This window comes from Stigmatopora argus, chromosome 14 (genome assembly GCF_051989625.1).
Source record: "Stigmatopora argus isolate UIUO_Sarg chromosome 14, RoL_Sarg_1.0, whole genome shotgun sequence".
Taxonomy (NCBI): domain Eukaryota; kingdom Metazoa; phylum Chordata; class Actinopteri; order Syngnathiformes; family Syngnathidae; genus Stigmatopora; species Stigmatopora argus.
The window spans coordinates 3932305-3950107 of NC_135400.1; the positions used below are offsets into that span (position 1 = coordinate 3932305).

General features: G+C 42.0%; 2 protein-coding genes across 2 annotated transcripts; both read left to right on the top strand.

Annotated features, from left to right (window-relative positions):
• The first annotated feature begins 270 nt into the window (after window positions 1-270).
• On the top strand, window positions 271-9768 carry ppan (peter pan homolog). The gene is made up of 12 exons (XM_077619577.1): window positions 271-502; window positions 565-735; window positions 802-903; window positions 2563-2613; window positions 2788-2958; window positions 3162-3238; window positions 4515-4622; window positions 4721-4844; window positions 7675-7753; window positions 7933-8062; window positions 8133-8293; window positions 9216-9768. Exons 1-12 carry the CDS (start codon window positions 488-490, stop codon window positions 9668-9670), a joined length of 1644 nt encoding a protein of 547 aa, XP_077475703.1. The 5' UTR covers window positions 271-487; the 3' UTR covers window positions 9671-9768.
• A 2585-nt stretch (window positions 9769-12353) lies between these two features.
• On the top strand, window positions 12354-15699 carry eif3g (eukaryotic translation initiation factor 3, subunit G). The gene is made up of 10 exons (XM_077619988.1): window positions 12354-12473; window positions 12547-12593; window positions 12750-12838; window positions 12898-12957; window positions 13582-13686; window positions 13750-13945; window positions 14476-14586; window positions 15216-15352; window positions 15414-15520; window positions 15590-15699. Exons 1-10 carry the CDS (start codon window positions 12451-12453, stop codon window positions 15603-15605), a joined length of 891 nt encoding a protein of 296 aa, XP_077476114.1. The 5' UTR covers window positions 12354-12450; the 3' UTR covers window positions 15606-15699.
• Window positions 15700-17803: the final 2104 nt, after the last annotated feature.

A 17803-nucleotide genomic window follows, 5' to 3' on the forward strand; every position in this document is an offset into this window, starting at 1 on the left:
TTTTCTACACATACTATTCGTACTTTTAGTAATTTTAAAATCTTTTAATGATGTTTTTTTTTATTTAGGACTGGAGCATTTTTATTTTATTTTTATTTTTTCATTTAATTTTCTAAATTATTGTAATCAAGGTATTTTCGTGTTCGAGTGTGTTTTTTAAAATGTTTTATGTTTATACATATTTTTCCCATTTAAAATCAAGGATTAAAAGGTTAAATCATTCATGTTGAGAAAATTCGATGCCTTCAAGTAAGATTTAGCTGGGAACCTTAACTGTGTAGGCACGTTGAAACACGGACATGTTTCCGGGTGACAGTGGCACACATTGAAACCACCAGAAGAATCCATGCGGACTGAGTGGCTGTGGAAGATGAGGTCGGGTAGTTGAGCAAAAGAAACTAGTTGGCATGTTTTTTATTTTATCTATTGAGTAAATTGAAATAAGCAAAGTCAAATATTTTGACTCAATCGGTATCTTTGCATAATCATGGGGAAATCAAAGGTAAGAAGCGTGCTTACCATGTGACAACGCGTTGGCCATTTTGTAACAAATGTCGTCTGCAGACTAAGAACCAGAAAAAGTCTAGAACAGAAGCCCACCACGTGGCCGAGGAGACGTACCGAACCGTCCCACACTCGTTCGTCTTCCATCGGGGCCAAGTGGGCAAAAATGTGGCTCAGCTCATCTCGGATATCAGGAGGGTCATGGAGCCATACACGGCAGAGCGTTTAAAGGTTTGAATTATTTTCTTAATCATTGGTGATTTCATATCTGACAATTTAAAATAACACCTCCACCAGGTCAGAAAAAGGAATGTTCTCAAAGACTTTGTATCCGTTGCGGGACCTATGGGAGTGACACATTTTATGATCTTCAGCAAGACACCCAGCAGTGTAAATTTGGTGAGAGTCATTCGTTGTATTATATGTACAATATATATGTATATTTGTCTATGTATACTGTGATCCTTCTTAACATCGCATTTCTTTTATCTCTGATCTCATTTTCCGAACCGCTTTATCCTCATTAGGGTCGCGGGGGGTGCTGGACCCTATCCCAGCTGACTCCTGGTGGGACACCCGGAATATGTGGCCAGCCGATCATGAACCATGAACACTCACTCCCATACCAAGAGGCAATTTACAGTGTCCAATCAGTGGCAAATAATTCATAAAAGTGGTCAGCCAATCGCAGGGCACAAGGAGACAAACAACCATTCACGCTCACACTCATACCTAGGGGCCATTAATAGTGTCCAATCAGCCTACTATGCATGTTTTTGGAATGTGGGAGGAAACCGGAGTACCCGGATGAAACCCACGCAGGCCCGGGGAGAACATGCAAACTCCACACAGGTGGACGTGACCTGGATTTGGCCCCAGTACCCCAGAGCTGTGAGGCCGACGTGCCAACCCCTCACCCTGCGTTTTCTTTTTAATCTTGAGTATAAAAAAGTTCATAAAAACCTCAAAATCCACGCTAAAACTCGCAAGTGGGAGATAAAAAATGGTGGAGAAAAAAAGTGGAATTCAGGGACCGTTTCTTCTTTGGCATGGAATTGGGTGGCATTCAGCGCCAAAGAAGAATTTCACCGCAGAAGAATGACGCGCTGAAGAATTTTATCGCAGAAGAATGACGCTCTTAAGAATTTTGCCGCAGAAGGACGCGCAGAAGAATTTCACCACAGAAGGTTATTAAAAGCACAGCATTTTGCATTACCACTTAAAGTAAGACAACGGCAAGCCCTTTCCAGCTTTCTTTTGATTTAGAATAGTCTTTAAAAATGCTTCCTAAGCGTCCCGTGTAAGAATCATTACCGGAGCCACTTCCGCCTCCCTGTTGCTGACCGGGCCCGGACTTAGGGTGAAAAGCGAAGCCACAGCGAGCTGGGGGCGGCGCTGAGCAAGGTCTGCCTCGCGTCCTGGCCCCGGCCGGAACAGGCAGGAATTGGCATTCAGCTCTCTAAATTTAGTGAATTGGACATATATCCTTGTCAATAGCACCAAATGAGATAAGACGGGGATCCCCAACCGCCGGTACCGGTCGGTGAGCCACCTGGTTCCGGTCCGCCAGAGAAATGAATATTCATGTTATCAATCTCACCCTCCTACTTGAAATGAGAAAAGTTGTTATAATAATAAATCATTGCTATTGTGCTTTTTGTGCATGTCGTCCGTGAAACATACAGCCCCCACATCCACTCTTCTGTCTTGAGTTGTCGCTCTCCCCATACACTGGTCCGCGAGAAAATAGGAAGAGCCTTATTGGTCCTCGGTGAAAAAAGCGTTGGGGACTGCTGAGTTAAGACACTAATTAGTTTACAAGTGTGCTGTAATTTAAAATTCCTGTAATAATTGTTAGATATGTTGACACTGAAATATATTATTAGTCTATGATTGTTGGACATCACTCCACTGTGTGAAACGTCAACTAAACTCATTGGTTAACTCGGTTTTAATTCAGTCTTAAACAGCCAAATGATTAGTTTATGGGCAAAGGCATTGAAAGTTAATTAAGTTGTTGATCTGCGTCTAACTTTTTCCTTAAATCATTATTTGCAGAGGGTAGCTCGACTCCCTAAAGGACCCATGCTTTACTTCAAAGTGCTCAAGGTATGTACTCCCGAAGCATGACCGTTGCTTATGTATGGTGCAAATGATGACATGCATTTCTTACTTGATTTTAAAGTGATGTTTTTCAAAGTAAACGTACTGATGCATACGTATGTTCATTTTTGAGTTCATGTCTGATTTGAGCTGCTGTAAAGAGACACTTTTTTGTCGCAGTACACCCTGGTGAAAGACGTAGTCTCGTCTCTTAAGAAGCACCGCATGCACGGACAACAGTTTACGCACCACCCGCTGCTCATCCTCAATAACTTTGGATCTGATGGCATGCATGTTAAACTCATGGCCACCATGTTCCAGAACATGTTCCCCTCCATTAATGTACACAGGGTAAGAATGAAGGCCAACAACTTCCTTTCTTTTTTTATTGATTAGGAATTGCTGACTTGAATGATGAAAGTATTGTCTTCTGAGTCCAGCTTTGAAGATTTTCTTAAAGTAAACGCTTTCTGATCTCTCGGCTCGATGTTCATTTGGTGTGCTCGTTCAAAAAATGGCTGTTATGTGAAATAATGTGTCTTATATCCCACCAGGTGAGCCTCAACACCATCAAGAGGTGTGTGCTGCTAAACTACAACACAGAGACGCAGGAAATCGAATTCCGACACTAGTATGTTGCGCACGCTTCTCTTTTATGACCACACTTATTTCCTCACAGTTAAAATCAGGGCGGCCTTGATTCATCGACGAATTGATTAACTAATCAGTTATCAAAGGGCTCGCCCAGTATTTTTGTAGTTGAATAGTTTGAGACATTTTGGCTAGTGATCGACCGAAATGGGTTTTTCAGGACCGATACGATTATTAGTATAATATTATTTGGAATTTGGATATTTGAAGCCGATACTCATTTTCAGTAAAACTAAAAAAAAAAGGTGTAAAAAAATAATTAATTGATTTATAATTTGTAATGAAAGCCCTCTACTTCATTGAACTTCATTAAATCACACATGCTCATACAGTAATCCCTTGAATTTCGCAGATAATGAAGACCAGACATGGCGATATACGTCAAATAGCCACATATGGGTCGATCACAAATTTTGACCTCAAATAATCCGATTCATCATTTTTTTTAACCTTATTTACTGCCATTGACTACGCTAGACATCCAATCCATTTGAAGTGGGAGGGTGGCATTGAATGAATGTGCAGTCGTTACCGCCCTCGCAATTCAAATGATAAACTCCTTTAAAATATTTTAGATTTAGTTTGCAAGCATCACATGATTGGATGTCCATCACAATCTGGCAGTGAAAGAGTTAATAATATAAGAACTATTCTATTTTATCTAGCCCTAACAGACTCCTGTTTTATACCAAGGCTTGGGGAAATATACCAGTGTATTCAATTCTTAACTCATTAATTAACTCCAATATGTTTTGCAAGGCAACTGGCTGCATGTTATGGGAAATTTCAGCACATAAATATGGCCTAGATGATGACAAACTTTGGACTTGACTGCTCAGTGATGCATGTTCAAAGTAAACGCACTGATGGGCCTATAAATGTCATATAGGGTGGATATGGCACAACCGTTCAACGGTTAGATTCCTGGTTTTGACTGACAACTATTGAAGTGACTTTGGCAACGCACTGAACTTTAAGTTGCCCCCATTGGGTTGGCTTGCACGGGAGCAGCACCGTCGGTATCTGAATCTATTCTAATTAGTTGTGTCAGGAAGGGGTGACGGCACAAAACCTGTTCCAAATCTATCATGCGGACAAGCCAAAGTCACTCAGATTCTCCATTTACTATACATCAAACTAGCCTGTGAGCCAATGAGAACAAGCAGCACAAGTTGTCAACCATTTCATGTCAGGGCTTTTTAATAAATGTAATGTGACAGTCAAACAAAAGCCTGTGTGCTTGTCCCACTTTGCAGCAGCCTGAAGGTGGTGCCAGTGGGCATGAGCCGTGGTGTCAAGAAGCTGATGCAAGAAAGGTTTCCCAACATGAGCAAGTTTGAGGACATCAGTGAACTGATGATCAAGTAAGGAGACAGATTAGGTGTGCTATAAATTAGTATAATTAAGATAACAATATAGAATTAACTTCAACATAACAGATTTCAATGTGGTCTCGTTTCAGAGGAGCAAACCTTTCGGAAAGTGAAGCCGAACAAGACGGCGAGCACAACATCACTGAGCTTCCACAGGTTTACTCGGGCCGTGGCAACATGGCGTCGGAGCAGAGCGCCATTCGTTTGACCGAGGTACACTTGTGCACATTTTGACCACTAAATAGGGCAAGTCACCTTTTTTTATTTAAATAAATGGCCTCGTACAGGCATGACATCCACATATGTGGACATTACATTTTGTCTCATGTAGGCCCCAATATTAACTCTTGGTGCAATTGGCAAGGATAGACATTTAATCATGTTGCTCTTAAAAACTACTTTCAACGCTCTTAACATGACTTCATCACCAGTAGATGTCAAATTCCTTTGAAGCGGGAGCTTAGCAGCGAACAAACATTTGCTCCAAATACTCTATGGTAATTTCCTCCAATAACACTAGTAATCTATAATCCTTATAAAGCGTGATTTGTGTATCTTAAGATTCTCTCGCTACGTTTTTCCAAACCGTGCAACGTAAAGAGTTGAAATGGTGGCCAGAAACGGCGGTCGAATCCTAATAGACGAGTAATTGAATTTCTTCACATTCTCTCTGAAACCAGAATTGATGTATGAATCGTTGTTCTTCCATGATGTGCCCTAAACGCAACGCACCGTGTGGCTGATTGGTCCGCCAGCGAGTTTCGAGGTGCTCCCTGGATCACTTTTTTTCCCCCGGTGTGACATGAGTTATAACACAACCACTCATTCATAAATCACGCTTTATCTATTCTCTAATCCTTATAAAGTGTGGTGTATGGATGTGTGTGCGCACCTGGAAACTCGCTGGCGGAAATTATTCCCAAGATGACGTGGACTTGGGGCAGCGCGTCCAGCACTATCGTGTTTCACCGAGTCTCTGCCACGACAGGGGGGAAAAAGTGTTTCGGAGAGCAGGAATAGATAAAGCGTTATTTATGGATAATAAATGCAGGGTGCGCTCCAATTATAGGGAAATCACACTCTTCTGCCTCCACGGGAAGATTTATTCGGGGGTACTGGAAAAGAGGGCCCAACAGGCAGTCGATTCTCGGATTCAGGAGGAGCAGTGGGGTTTTCATCCAGGCTGTGGAACAGTGGATCAACTCTTAGCAGGGTTCTCTGACGGCGGGCATGGGAGTTTGCCTAACCAGTCTAGTGTTTTGTGGACTTGGGCAAGGCATTTGACCGTATCCCCTGGGGAGTCTTGTGGGGGTTACTCCGGGGAAATGGGGAATCCCTGATACGTGGGGTCCGGTCCCGTCCCTCTATGACCGATGTTGGAGTCTGGTCCATGTAGCTGGCAGTAAGTCAAATCCGTTTCCAGTGGGGGTTGGACTCCGCCAAGAGTGCCCTATGTTCTGTTTATAACTCTTATGGACGGAATATCTAGAGACAGTCGTGGTGTTGAGGGGTCGGCGGGGTGAGGACGCCGCCTCTGAGCAAAGCTGAGGCGAGGCGAGGACGCCGCCTCTTTGCCCTCCCCATTGCAGAGTTCCGACATGGCTTAATGGCGGAGCTACGACCCGATCCCGGCCGGAACAGGCAGCGAGAAGTTTTTTGAAAGACGATACCTTCCCGGACATTCTTATTCAAAAATGAACTGAAAGTGCTAGGGTTAACATGGATCGCATGTGTGGGGATGCTGCTGGTAAAGCCAGCCTCAATCAACAAGTTCAACCGTCCTCACGCTTTAAAAACAGGAACCAAGCAAGCTGTCTTGACTCATTCGGTTATAACAGACAAATGTTTTTTTAAGTCGAATGTTCCCTGACATGTTTCGATCCCACACTTAGTCAGGCGAGTTCAGTAGTCCTTCGAATAATGTAGACATGGCCACAAGAAGATAAAATGAACTTAATACAACTAAGAACAAAGCCTTGATGCCTGCATATTGGATGTGCAACCAGAAAGCCTGGATCAGGAAAGCCTTCACAAACTGTTTCATCCCAAACGCAAACCTGTACTTTGCTTCAAAGGGGCTCCCTTTCAAAGACTTGGACCAAAACTCCCATTAACCTGTTTTCTGGATTTACATCAAGCGGAGAATAACAATTTTCACTGAGTACAGTAATTAAAGTATTTACATTTTTTATATTTAGATATTAATACATTAGTCTTCATGTGCTTATAACTGTTATATTTAATGAATACACTTCTTGATCATTCTGCTTGTTGTACAGTTTTTTTTGGTATTGGTGCAAAAACCTGTAGTATGGTAGTAATAATCGAGGGCACGGCTTATATACGCACAAATTAGACTTGACATGCACGAAACGCCATAACGGAAGACAATGCGGCTGATACGGTCATTAATTTCAAAATGGGGAAAGATAACCATAAAACGCTTAACAAAATTTATTTTGACATCTATAAATGAACTTCAAGAAAAAAAATAAACCGAATCTTGCATAAAACGTGAAAAAACTATTTCTTATGCTTTCCATTGCTCGCTCAGGGCGCCGACATCTTACCTAATGATGACAAACTAGACTGCTACGGACACACTTCCTGGTTGTACTGCTCCCGTGACTTCCTTTTTTAATTTGTCTACGTGCAGGCAACACCCTTTAGGAATGTGCAATCCAGCAGACGATCCTTTCGATTTATGCACTATCTCAGATATACCACGTGTGATGATTTTTCTCAAGATTTTCCCTTCAAAGCAACACATTTGTACTCCCTATTAAAACCATGAATATAGAGGTGAAAATTGTTAATCAGGGGGCTTATACGAGACAAACTACAATTCAACGGTTTTAAGGGTACGGCTTATATGCGAGAAAATACGGTAATTGACGTGCTAAACGTTCAACCCATTTTGGCTGTGCGTGTCAATCGTTGATTTCTTTCTCATGGTGCAAATGTCTCGTGCCAATGGCATCCAGTGCCCTACAAAGGGTTAAAGAGAAACCTGTTATTCTTGTCTGGTATTCTGCATGTGCAGATTGGACCCCGCATGACTCTACACCTGACCAAAATACAAGACGGTGTGACGGGAGGAAAGATCATGTATCACAGCACCAGTAAGTCCTTTTCAACTGTCTCGAGCCATCTGTTCGATGTGGTTCAAATGATGACAATGTTTGTATGAAATATGTGATTTCGCTACAAGTAAACGCTTACTGATGCACCCATCTTAAGATATTTCAAGTGGATAGTGCGCTAGCTTAGCTTAGTTATTTAAAGCGCAGTCTCCTTGCAGTCTTCAAGACAGAGGAGGAAATTCAGGAGATCCTGCAGAGGAAGGAAACCCAGATACAGGCCAAAGAAGAGCGCCGGAAGAAGCAGGAGAAGAATGTTGCTCAGAAGAAAACCCAAAGGGAGGAGCACAAGTATGTCATCTCTATCTCTGACCAATATAAATATTCCAAAAAAAGGCTTGATTTCAGCATATTTGAACAGGAACAAGAGCCTAGCAGGCATCAAGAGAAAAAGAGAAGAGGAAGACCAGGACAGCGAGGTGGAAGATCCAGGGGAGCAAGACGATCGAGCGGCAGTAAACGCGGACTCTGACGACGAGGCTGAGTACTACAGACAGGCTGTGGGAGAAGAGCCGGATGAAGGTTAGTAAGCCTGTGCTGGACAAAAAAATATATAATGAGCAATATACACATACAGTAATACCTCGACATACGAGTAATTTGAGATGAGAGTAAAATTTTGAGCAAATATTTATCTTGAGATACGAGACAAATTTTGATATACGAGCATACGGCGGACGCGAGAGGCTGGTCATTAGAACATCATGGCCACTGTCTTTCTCCCCGCAACGCCCTCGTGTAATGTCTCTACGAGCACTGGCGGAGCGTTACATTTTTTTCAGTGTCTTCGAGGTACCACTGTAAAATGTTTGCACTTCAATTACTCATTAAATGTCCTTAATATATCAGTAGACATAAAGAAACATGTTTTGGGAAATATTTCCAACATGGCTCTCACTGGTTATGCCGAGATGTTTCCAATTTAAAAGGTGATAATCAACCCCTCCACCGACCCGCCAATTACAAGTTAAATTCTGCAACATTGGTATGATCGCGCAGCGTCATTGTCCATTTAAAAGCATTTATCTGGCAGCCCGAAGCAATGTTGTGCGGTTCAATATTTTGACCCTTGTAGCAGTTCCATTTTTTGCCGGCAATGCTACATTTATTACTTATTTATCTGGTAAACATGCGGCTCCCAGCCAAAATGAATGCGGCACTTTGCTTATTATATTTTGTGTATAGTGGGGCTTTTTGTCTCGTTTCATGTTTCTCTCATTTTTATATTCTTTTAAAACACTCGAATTCATCATGGCCCATCAAAAACAAATAAAATGTATTTAAAAAATTTTGCAGATTGGATTTTTTATGCTGCTACTTGCATAAGGGACCGCCAATCACCTCCGTGGTTGTGGTTGTTTGACTCTCACAATTTAAGATTTTTGCTGTTTGTGTCTAACTTGTCCACCACGCCACCCCTGATCTAACCGAAACTCTTCTTTAGATATGTTCCCTGCCAAGAGGAGAAAAAGAAAAGAGGGTCTTCAAGGACCTGCCAAAAAGATAACGAAGAACTCTGGTGATAAAGCAAGCGCCCGAGATGGAGGTGCCCTTGTACGAGGCTTCAAGAATAAACCGGCGAATAAATTTGGCGACCGTGATAAGAAACCCTTTGGAAAGAAACAGTCGCCTGGAGGAAAGCCGGCGAAGAAATTTGGCGACCATGAGAAGAAACCCTTTGGAAAGAAACAGTCGCCTGGAGGAAAGCCATTCCGGAAGACAACGAGCGACAGAGGTAGTAATACATTTGGCGGCAAGAGGAAATTTGACGGCCAGAGAACTTTTGGTGGAAAGAAAAATAAAGACAGAGCGTCAAAGGGCCAGAAAGGCAAAGCGCCCTTCAACAGGAAAAGCAGTGGAGTAAAACAAGGCTTCAAACACAAGAAGGGAAAAGTCTGAGAGGTTTCATTGGACTACGTGGACTATATCTTCGAAAAAAACAAAGGCGTATGGACGGCTTTATTTCCCATGCTCATTAATAAAATGCTTAAGAAAAATGCGGGTCCTTTTTCTAACTTATATTGTATAATTGCTGGCTTATCAGTGCCGTTGATGATTAATTAAAATCAGTGTATTACTAGTAGATGTCCAATCCATTTGAAATGGTTGGGAGAGGGGCAGCAAAAGAACGAATGTCCATTTTCTGCTGCCCTCCAACTTCAAATGGGTTGGATATCTACATAATGCTGTCCAATGAGAGATTCACTTTATGCTGGTTTCTGTACTAGGAACTTATTTACTTAATCCTCTTTGTTCCCTGTGCAACATAAGGCCATGGGTATCTGTTCCCATTTGGTCCAGTTATTTGCATTATGTGGCGCCTTCACCATTTTCAGTTCTGAGGTCACTGTTTTCCGCCATTTTATCGTTGGCCTTCATTAGTTCCTCTTTCCGGGTAGAGTCCATCTCGAGGGTACTTTGTGGGTGCAGTCCTTGTTCATTTGTCCGAGCAATCTGGGGGTACAGCAAGGTTTCATTTCGAGTACTATATTACGGCAGTTTGTCTTTTGCAGGTCACTGTTTGAGATCTTATCCGGCCAGAAAGTTTGGCATATCTTCCAGGGACTTCTGTTGTGGAAGGCACCGACTGATCTTTCTCATGCAGCTCTCAACCACCCTCCAGCACTCCGAGCTGTATAGCAGGGACTAGTTTTTAACATTGCTGTTCTATAGCTGAATCGTGGTCTTAAAGCTGTAATGCTTTGAAATTCATGTGGTCTGGAGGCTAGGAAAGGTGCTACGGGCTTTCCCCAGTTGTCTTAGTACAGGATTTGCAAGGTTCAGATGTTTTTTTTTTGGTTAAGGTACTAGTTTTGCTTATACAATACACATGCGAGTGTATGTATGTTCATTTGTGGAATGGAGTAGAATGTGTCGAAATATGTATATATCAGTGGTGGGCTGTCAGGGCCTTCAAGGCCTTCTCTGCTGGCCTAAGAAATATCTGAATCATATTATATTTTGTCCATCAATACTTATTCCAAATGGTCTGTTAGCTTCCTTTCATTGCTTTTCCCCCTGGTTGCACTGCTTCCAGATGTGTGTTCATATTGAAGCATTTCACCAATCACATTTAGGCCATTATTTGTTGCCAGATCAGATCTGCCTCAAAGCCTTCACAATCAGTTCTGCGGGCTCTGCTGCATTAAACTAGACTGTTGCTTTTAACCAATCAGATTTCGAGTTGGCAACCCCACAATGCTTTTTCATACACAGCATTTTGCTGGCTGTGATACGTCATTGCTTTCACCAACTATGATTGGCTAGTAGGCGGGCCAAAGCCATAGTGAGGCAGCCAGAGATCGCAAACTCCACCCACAATGGCCGACAGAAGCAAAAACAAATGGATTCTGTTGCAGATTTGTTCACAAAGCTATTTTCCAGACGGACTTTTCCAGAAGAAAAATGGACATTAAGAAAGGGCGGTCAACTCCGAAGCAAGCAAGCCTGTCCCAACCGGGAATGAACATTTTTAGCTCTACATCGAATAAAAACGTATGCCAGAAATACGACAGGACAGGCTCGACTTTCAGCATTAGCTTCGATGGTGATAGAAAAGAAGGAAGAAAGGAGGATGGATATTGTGGACAGTTCAAAAGGATTTTTGGTGAGTAAAATATGGCTATATTCCTCAATAATATTTCAATTGTATGAAATTCACGGGGAAAGTCGTCCTCCGGGCCCGGTTCTGATATCTGAAAAGCCCCAGTGTTTGTATTTAAGCTCCAGTGTTTGTATTTAATCAATAAATGCTGTTAGGAAGTGGATTTTACCCCAAGTAGTGCAATTTTTGCTGGTTCGCCATGGACATCCATCGCTGTCTTTTCCCGGGAAAATCACCCCCCTGGCCCGGTTGTAATGTCTGAAAAGCTCCAGTATTTGTATTTAATCACTAAATGCTGCTAGGAAGTGGATTTTACCCCATTTTAGTGGATTTTTTGCCGTTTCACGTATGGACGTATCAACGTTCATCTCTGTCTTTTTTCCCGGGGAATTAATACTCCGGGCCTGGTTCTAATGTCTAAAACGCTCCAGTATTTGTATTTAATCAATAAATGCTGTTTTCGGCTGGATTTTACCCCATTTTCGGGCAATGTTTGCCGGTATGCCATTGACGTTCATCGCTGTCTTTTCCCGGGAAAATCACCCCCCTGGCCCGGTTGTAATGTCTGAAAAGCTCCAGTATTTGTATTTAATCATTAAATGCTGCTAGGAAGTGGATTTTAGTCCATTTTTGTGCATTAATTTATTGATTATTTTTATGTGTCACAGCTGTAGCTGCAGTATAGGTTTTATAGCCATAAAATAGTTTTTGCTGAAGGCGTCACTAGGAAATGCACGGACCGCCACTGGTATTCATATATAGTTTACATTTTTTAAAAAGGGGTGCTGATAACTAGACCACGTTAACGCATTAGCAAACTATATATATTTGCTAGTGCGTTTTTAAAATGTATAGTATATCAGTTATAGTATACATTTTAAAAACGCACTAGCAAATATATATATACAGTTTGCTAATGCGTTATATATCTACAATAGATATACTATATCTATTGTAGATGTTTATTTTTTTGAGGAAGTCCAGACGCCGGAAGTGATGTGGGAGTCGCGGCAAATGACTCGTGATTTCCTGTTTTAGCGCTCTTGAAGCTAAGCTAGCCAAGCCTTCTGGAAGGATGCCGTCAATAGAATACGACGAGTGAGTACTTTCTTCGAAAAATGCGTCCTTTTGTATTTGTCAGACTCAAACACATTCTAACCCCCCCTTTTAGCTCCAAGCCCAGCTGGGCCGACCAAGTCGAAGAGGAAGTTGATGAAGGTAAAACGCATATTCGTGTTGTTAGCATGCTAGCCTGTTACAAGCACGCGTCGTCATTACTCGGTGTCCGGCGGGTGGAGAGACGAGCGTGGCGTTTTGCGCCTGCTCTACGCACTCGATGCAAAATCATCGGTGTTCTAATTCTTGTTTTGAAAGGAACCCTTCCACCTCCCAAAGAGACCATCAAAGGAAACATCAAAACCATTACAGAGTATAAAATCGACGACGATGGAAAGAAGTCGAAGGTAGTCCTGATGTATTTCTTAGCATTGGCAAGCAAAAAGTGAACTTGATTTGTCTTTAGATCGTGCGGACGTTCAAGATCGAGACGAGGAAAGCCTCAAAAGCTGTCGCGCGAAGGAAGGTGAGTTCTCTCGCCATAGCGCATTGGAAATTAAATGTGGATGGTGTTATGAATTATTTGTTATAAAAATTACCTTAAAGGTTTGAGCAATTTGAATTCACTCACCCTGAACAAAGTGCCTGCCTCAATCTGATCATTGGGGATTGTGTAGCATCCCTCACAGTAATGTGAACACAGTATATGACTCTGGTGTTTGCAGTAATTAACAATTTAGCTGTGTTCTGGAAGTTGTAAAAGCTGTTCAAAGAAAAACAAAAATATTTTCTTTACTTATCTCCAAATATCCTGTTCTTATAGTTCAAAGAGAAGTCATATCTTGAGATCTTAACCTCAACAGATGTTTAAGTTAAAACCCAATAGTATATGATTTCAAACCAGCCATGTTTATTTGTAACTGAAACCCACCCACTAATATTCAAATTAACACCCACTTTGGGTGGAGATAAAGAGGGCTTTTTAAAATGCAGTCAGAGGATGAGTCTTGTCTTTTCACTCGTTAATAAAGAGAATTGACCATGGAAGCTTCAATAATGTCTTAACGATTAATTGTAACTTTTCTCACCAAATCTCTCAGAACAAAAATAAGAACATCTAACAATGGCAGAACTTCCCATTTCCCTTTAGAACTGGAAGAAATTTGGCAACTCCGAGTTCGACGCAGCGGGTCCGAACGTGGCCACCACCACCGTGAGCGACGATGTCTTCATGACGTTCATCTCCAGCAAAGAGGTGGGAGTTTAGGCAAGTCAATACCAGAGCGAGTGACACGCAACGGCTTGTACTTGTCTCTAGGATCTGAATGCACAAGACCAGGATGATGATCCCATGAACAAGCTGAAAGGGCAGAAGATCGTGGCATGTCGTATCTGCAAAGGTGACCACTGGACGACTCGCTGTCCCTACAAGGACACCCTGGGACCCATGCAGAAGGAGCTTGCGGAGCAGCTCGGCCTCTCCACTGCCGACAAGGACAAGCCGGCGGGTTCAGGTGCCACCCCCTGTCAATTACCATATTTTCTCAAATATAAGCCACATTTGTAACAAAAAAAAGACTGAATCAAGGGTGCGGCTTATATGCGCCCAAGACTTACAACGTTGCTAATACTCTTTTTCACCAGTAGATGTCGGCAAATTAACATTTACTATTGTTGGTTATTTTCTGTTTTGCAGTAAGAAAACAATCATTACTGAATGAATTACAAACTACGATATTGACCCTAATAATGGGCTTTTGATTCATACAGTATCTCAGAAATACCACGTGCGATTATTTTTTTCTTAAGATTTTCCCTTGAAAGTAACACATGTACTCCCTATTAAAACCATGAATATGGAGGTGAAAATTGTGAATCATGGGGCAGCTTAAATGTGAGAAATTGTAAAATTAGATCATTTTAAGCTTATGCGGTGCGGCTTATATGTGAGAAAATATGATAGTCAATTCTGTGGCCTCAAAAAAGCTTGAAAATTGATCACGAGTATATGTCCAGCAAGTTAACTCAGTTTGTCTCACGTTAGCCGAACCGGAGCCTGCGCAGCCCGCACAAAGCAAGACTGGCAAATACGTGCCACCCATCATGAGGGACGGTAGCACACGCAGGGGCGAGTCCATGCAGCCTAACCGCAGAGGTGAGCACAAGAACCTCAATGGATGCATGGCTTACTATTCTCTTGTTGTGTGACTGTCATTCTAATTAGCTAACAAAGCACTAGAAAGCAAGATAATTCTGGTTGGGACCTCACAACCAGAATTGCTGAAAAGTGACCATTCTCTGATGCATTGCTTTGGGTAGGATAACTATAAAATGGCAAAAAAAAACAGCCAGGTACTGAAATATTTGGCCAAATTCACTCTCTACATGTAAAATTACATTAGTGCAGTCATTTCCATTTCTTGACATGGTCGCCATTTCATAGCACCTATAAAATGCATTGATTTGGATGGGAACGTCTCCCCTAGTATCATGGCCACTTGAGGCCATTTTGGTAAGGATGACGAAAGACCTTTTCATGTGTCTGCCTCTGCCATGAAGTGAAATGAGTATTTCATTTGAAGTGGGAGGGTTGTTCAGTCGCTGCCACCCTCCCATTTCAAATGGATTGGACATCTAATGTAGTAAATGTTTGACTAAGCCATAACAACAATTGAGTGAGGTCGGTTAGGCTTTAGCTGATACCACAAAGCCAAGTGACTGGGTGGGAATTAAGTGAAATTGGGGAAAACAAAACTAGAAATTAAGCACAAGCTCCCCCTTCAGCTGATGACAACGCCACCATCCGCGTGACCAATTTGTCTGAGGACACCCGTGAGACTGACCTGCAGGAGCTCTTCAGACCTTTTGGCTCCATCTCCAGAATCTACCTGGCCAAAGACAAGAACACCGGGCAGTCCAAGGTGAGCCGTCGTCATTGGCGCATGTGGCGAAACACGAAAACAACATGCGGGTGCATTGCAGGGCTTCGCGTTCATCAGTTTCCACCGTCGCGAGGATGCTGCCAGAGCCATCGTGCACGTGTCAGGATTCGGATACGATCATCTTATTCTCAATGTCGAATGGGCCAAGTAAGTTGACCCTGCTCCGTCGTGATGGTGACGATTCAAGTGAACCGACTGTGTTTTTGCTCTTTGCAGACCATCCAACAATTGATGTCTCCAGAATATTCCATCGAAAGCTGCATTTTGTTGCTGTGGCTAAATATGGATTTTACATTAATAAAGAGAATCAAGGTCACAGTGCAAAACATGTTTACTTCAAATGTGAAAATGATTTTAAGGTGTTTAAAGAAACAAGGGCACCACCAATTAATCAAATAAACCAAATTTTCTTGGTTGGCAGATAAGACTTTTATAGCACATTCAATACAGTGACACTTTTGAGAGCCAGTATAACATACATAAAATAGATGCTGCACTGAATCAATTTTTTAAAATACTGGATCCTTGGTTTTCGAATGTCCCAGATTTCGAACAAATCGGAGTTGGAACTGAAAATTGAGATTTTATTTGCTTCTGATTTCAAACAAAAATCCACAACTCGAACACCCTCACCTAATTGTCCTGTCAACCGTCGGGCTTGAAACGCATTATTTATATTTTCTATTAATTGTAATGAGAAAAATTGTTATTGAGGGAAAAAAATGAGTCGATTTTGATAATTATCACGATAACACGTTTTTATTTTCATATTTGAAGCTTCAAACTTCTGTGAATAATACTTTCCTCATTCAATGATGACTTAACTTTATAAGAGAATATAAAATTGATTTTAAAACATTTTTGTTGTTCTGTTGTGCAGTAAAGATAAGACAACTCCCTCATTACATGATGAAAAGTAAATAAAACCTCAGAAATTTTGACAGGCCTCTTAATTTTTATAAAATTTGAATTCAAAACAATAGTTGCTGTGCAATATGAAATACAATAATTCACTGAAGATATCACCATTGCCAAGCAGACTATTTTCAGCCTCACAAAAACATTCTAAATTTACCTAACATGGCCATTAAAAAAATAAAAGTTGAACGAACTTACCCAATTTTAGCCCAAGGTAACAAGTTTTAGACTTTTGCAATGTGTTCTTAACATTTGCACAAGTATTAAAGGATGTCCTCAAATGAGGAGAGTTGAGGGGGATTAAAAAAATAAAGAAATACCTTTTAGTTGGTTGGCTCTGTGTTGTCCTGCATCTCATTATTGTCCTTTTGTTTTCATGGTCTGGATGTGAACCCAGGATCCCCAAACTGTAAGGCTGACAGGCCAACCACAAGTGACTTTAAGAGTAACTTAAAAAAAAGTGACCTCAAAGATGTGGATGTAGACCACAATATTAACATATGAATACATGTGCAGCAAATGTGATCCAAAATGTGTTGATCACGCTTTGCATGGCTTTTCAGCAGACAGAAAAGCCATGCAGAGTGATCAACACCACCTAGAAGATCATCGGCTGCTCTCTGCCCTCACTGGATGACATTGCCAGCCCTCGCTACCTCAGCAGAGCCGGGAACAATGTTAGGGACCTATACCACCCTGCTCACAACCTGTTCCAGCTGCTGCCCTCTGGCAGATGCTACAGGTCTCACAAAGCACGGACAAATAGACTTAGGGACAGTTTTCCCCCCACAGCCATCAGGGCTCTGAACTTGCATTAGCACGACACACAACCCCTTCTGTGCAATAACTTCGGGGTGTGTAAAAACAATGTGCAATATCTTAGATTGTGCCATATTTTAGAAATTACCTTGCCCGGACGTGACTTTTTATATTTTTATATTACTTATTCATGTTTTTACTGAGGAAACGCACTTTGTGGAGTAGCACCACCAATTTTTTATACACAGCTGTGTATGACAATAAAGGCTTTTGATTTGATTGATTGAAGTGTGAGTGTGCATGGCTTTGGCCCAGACAGCTGGGATTGGCTCTAGCACCCCCCACAACCCTAATGAGAATAAAGCGTTTCAGAAATTAGATGAAACTTAAAATGGCTGTGTTATTGTCCTTGGCTTAAAAGCGGCCCGGCAGCTTGAGTGGTTAGCACATCGGCCTTACAGCTCTGGGGTCCTGGGTTCAAATCCAGATCGGTCCACCTGTGTGGAGTCTGCATGTTCTCCCCGGGCCTTCGTGGTTTTCTCCGGGTACTCCGGTTTCCTCCATTCCAAAAACATGCATGCTAGGCTGATTGGACACTAAATTGCCCCAAGGTATGATTGTAAGTGTGAATGATTGTCCGTCTCCTCGTGCCCTGCAAGTGGCTGGCCACCAGTTCAGGATGTACCCTGGCTCTGACCTGAAGTCAGCTGGGTTAGGATCCAGCACACCCCACGACCCTAGTGAGGACAAAGC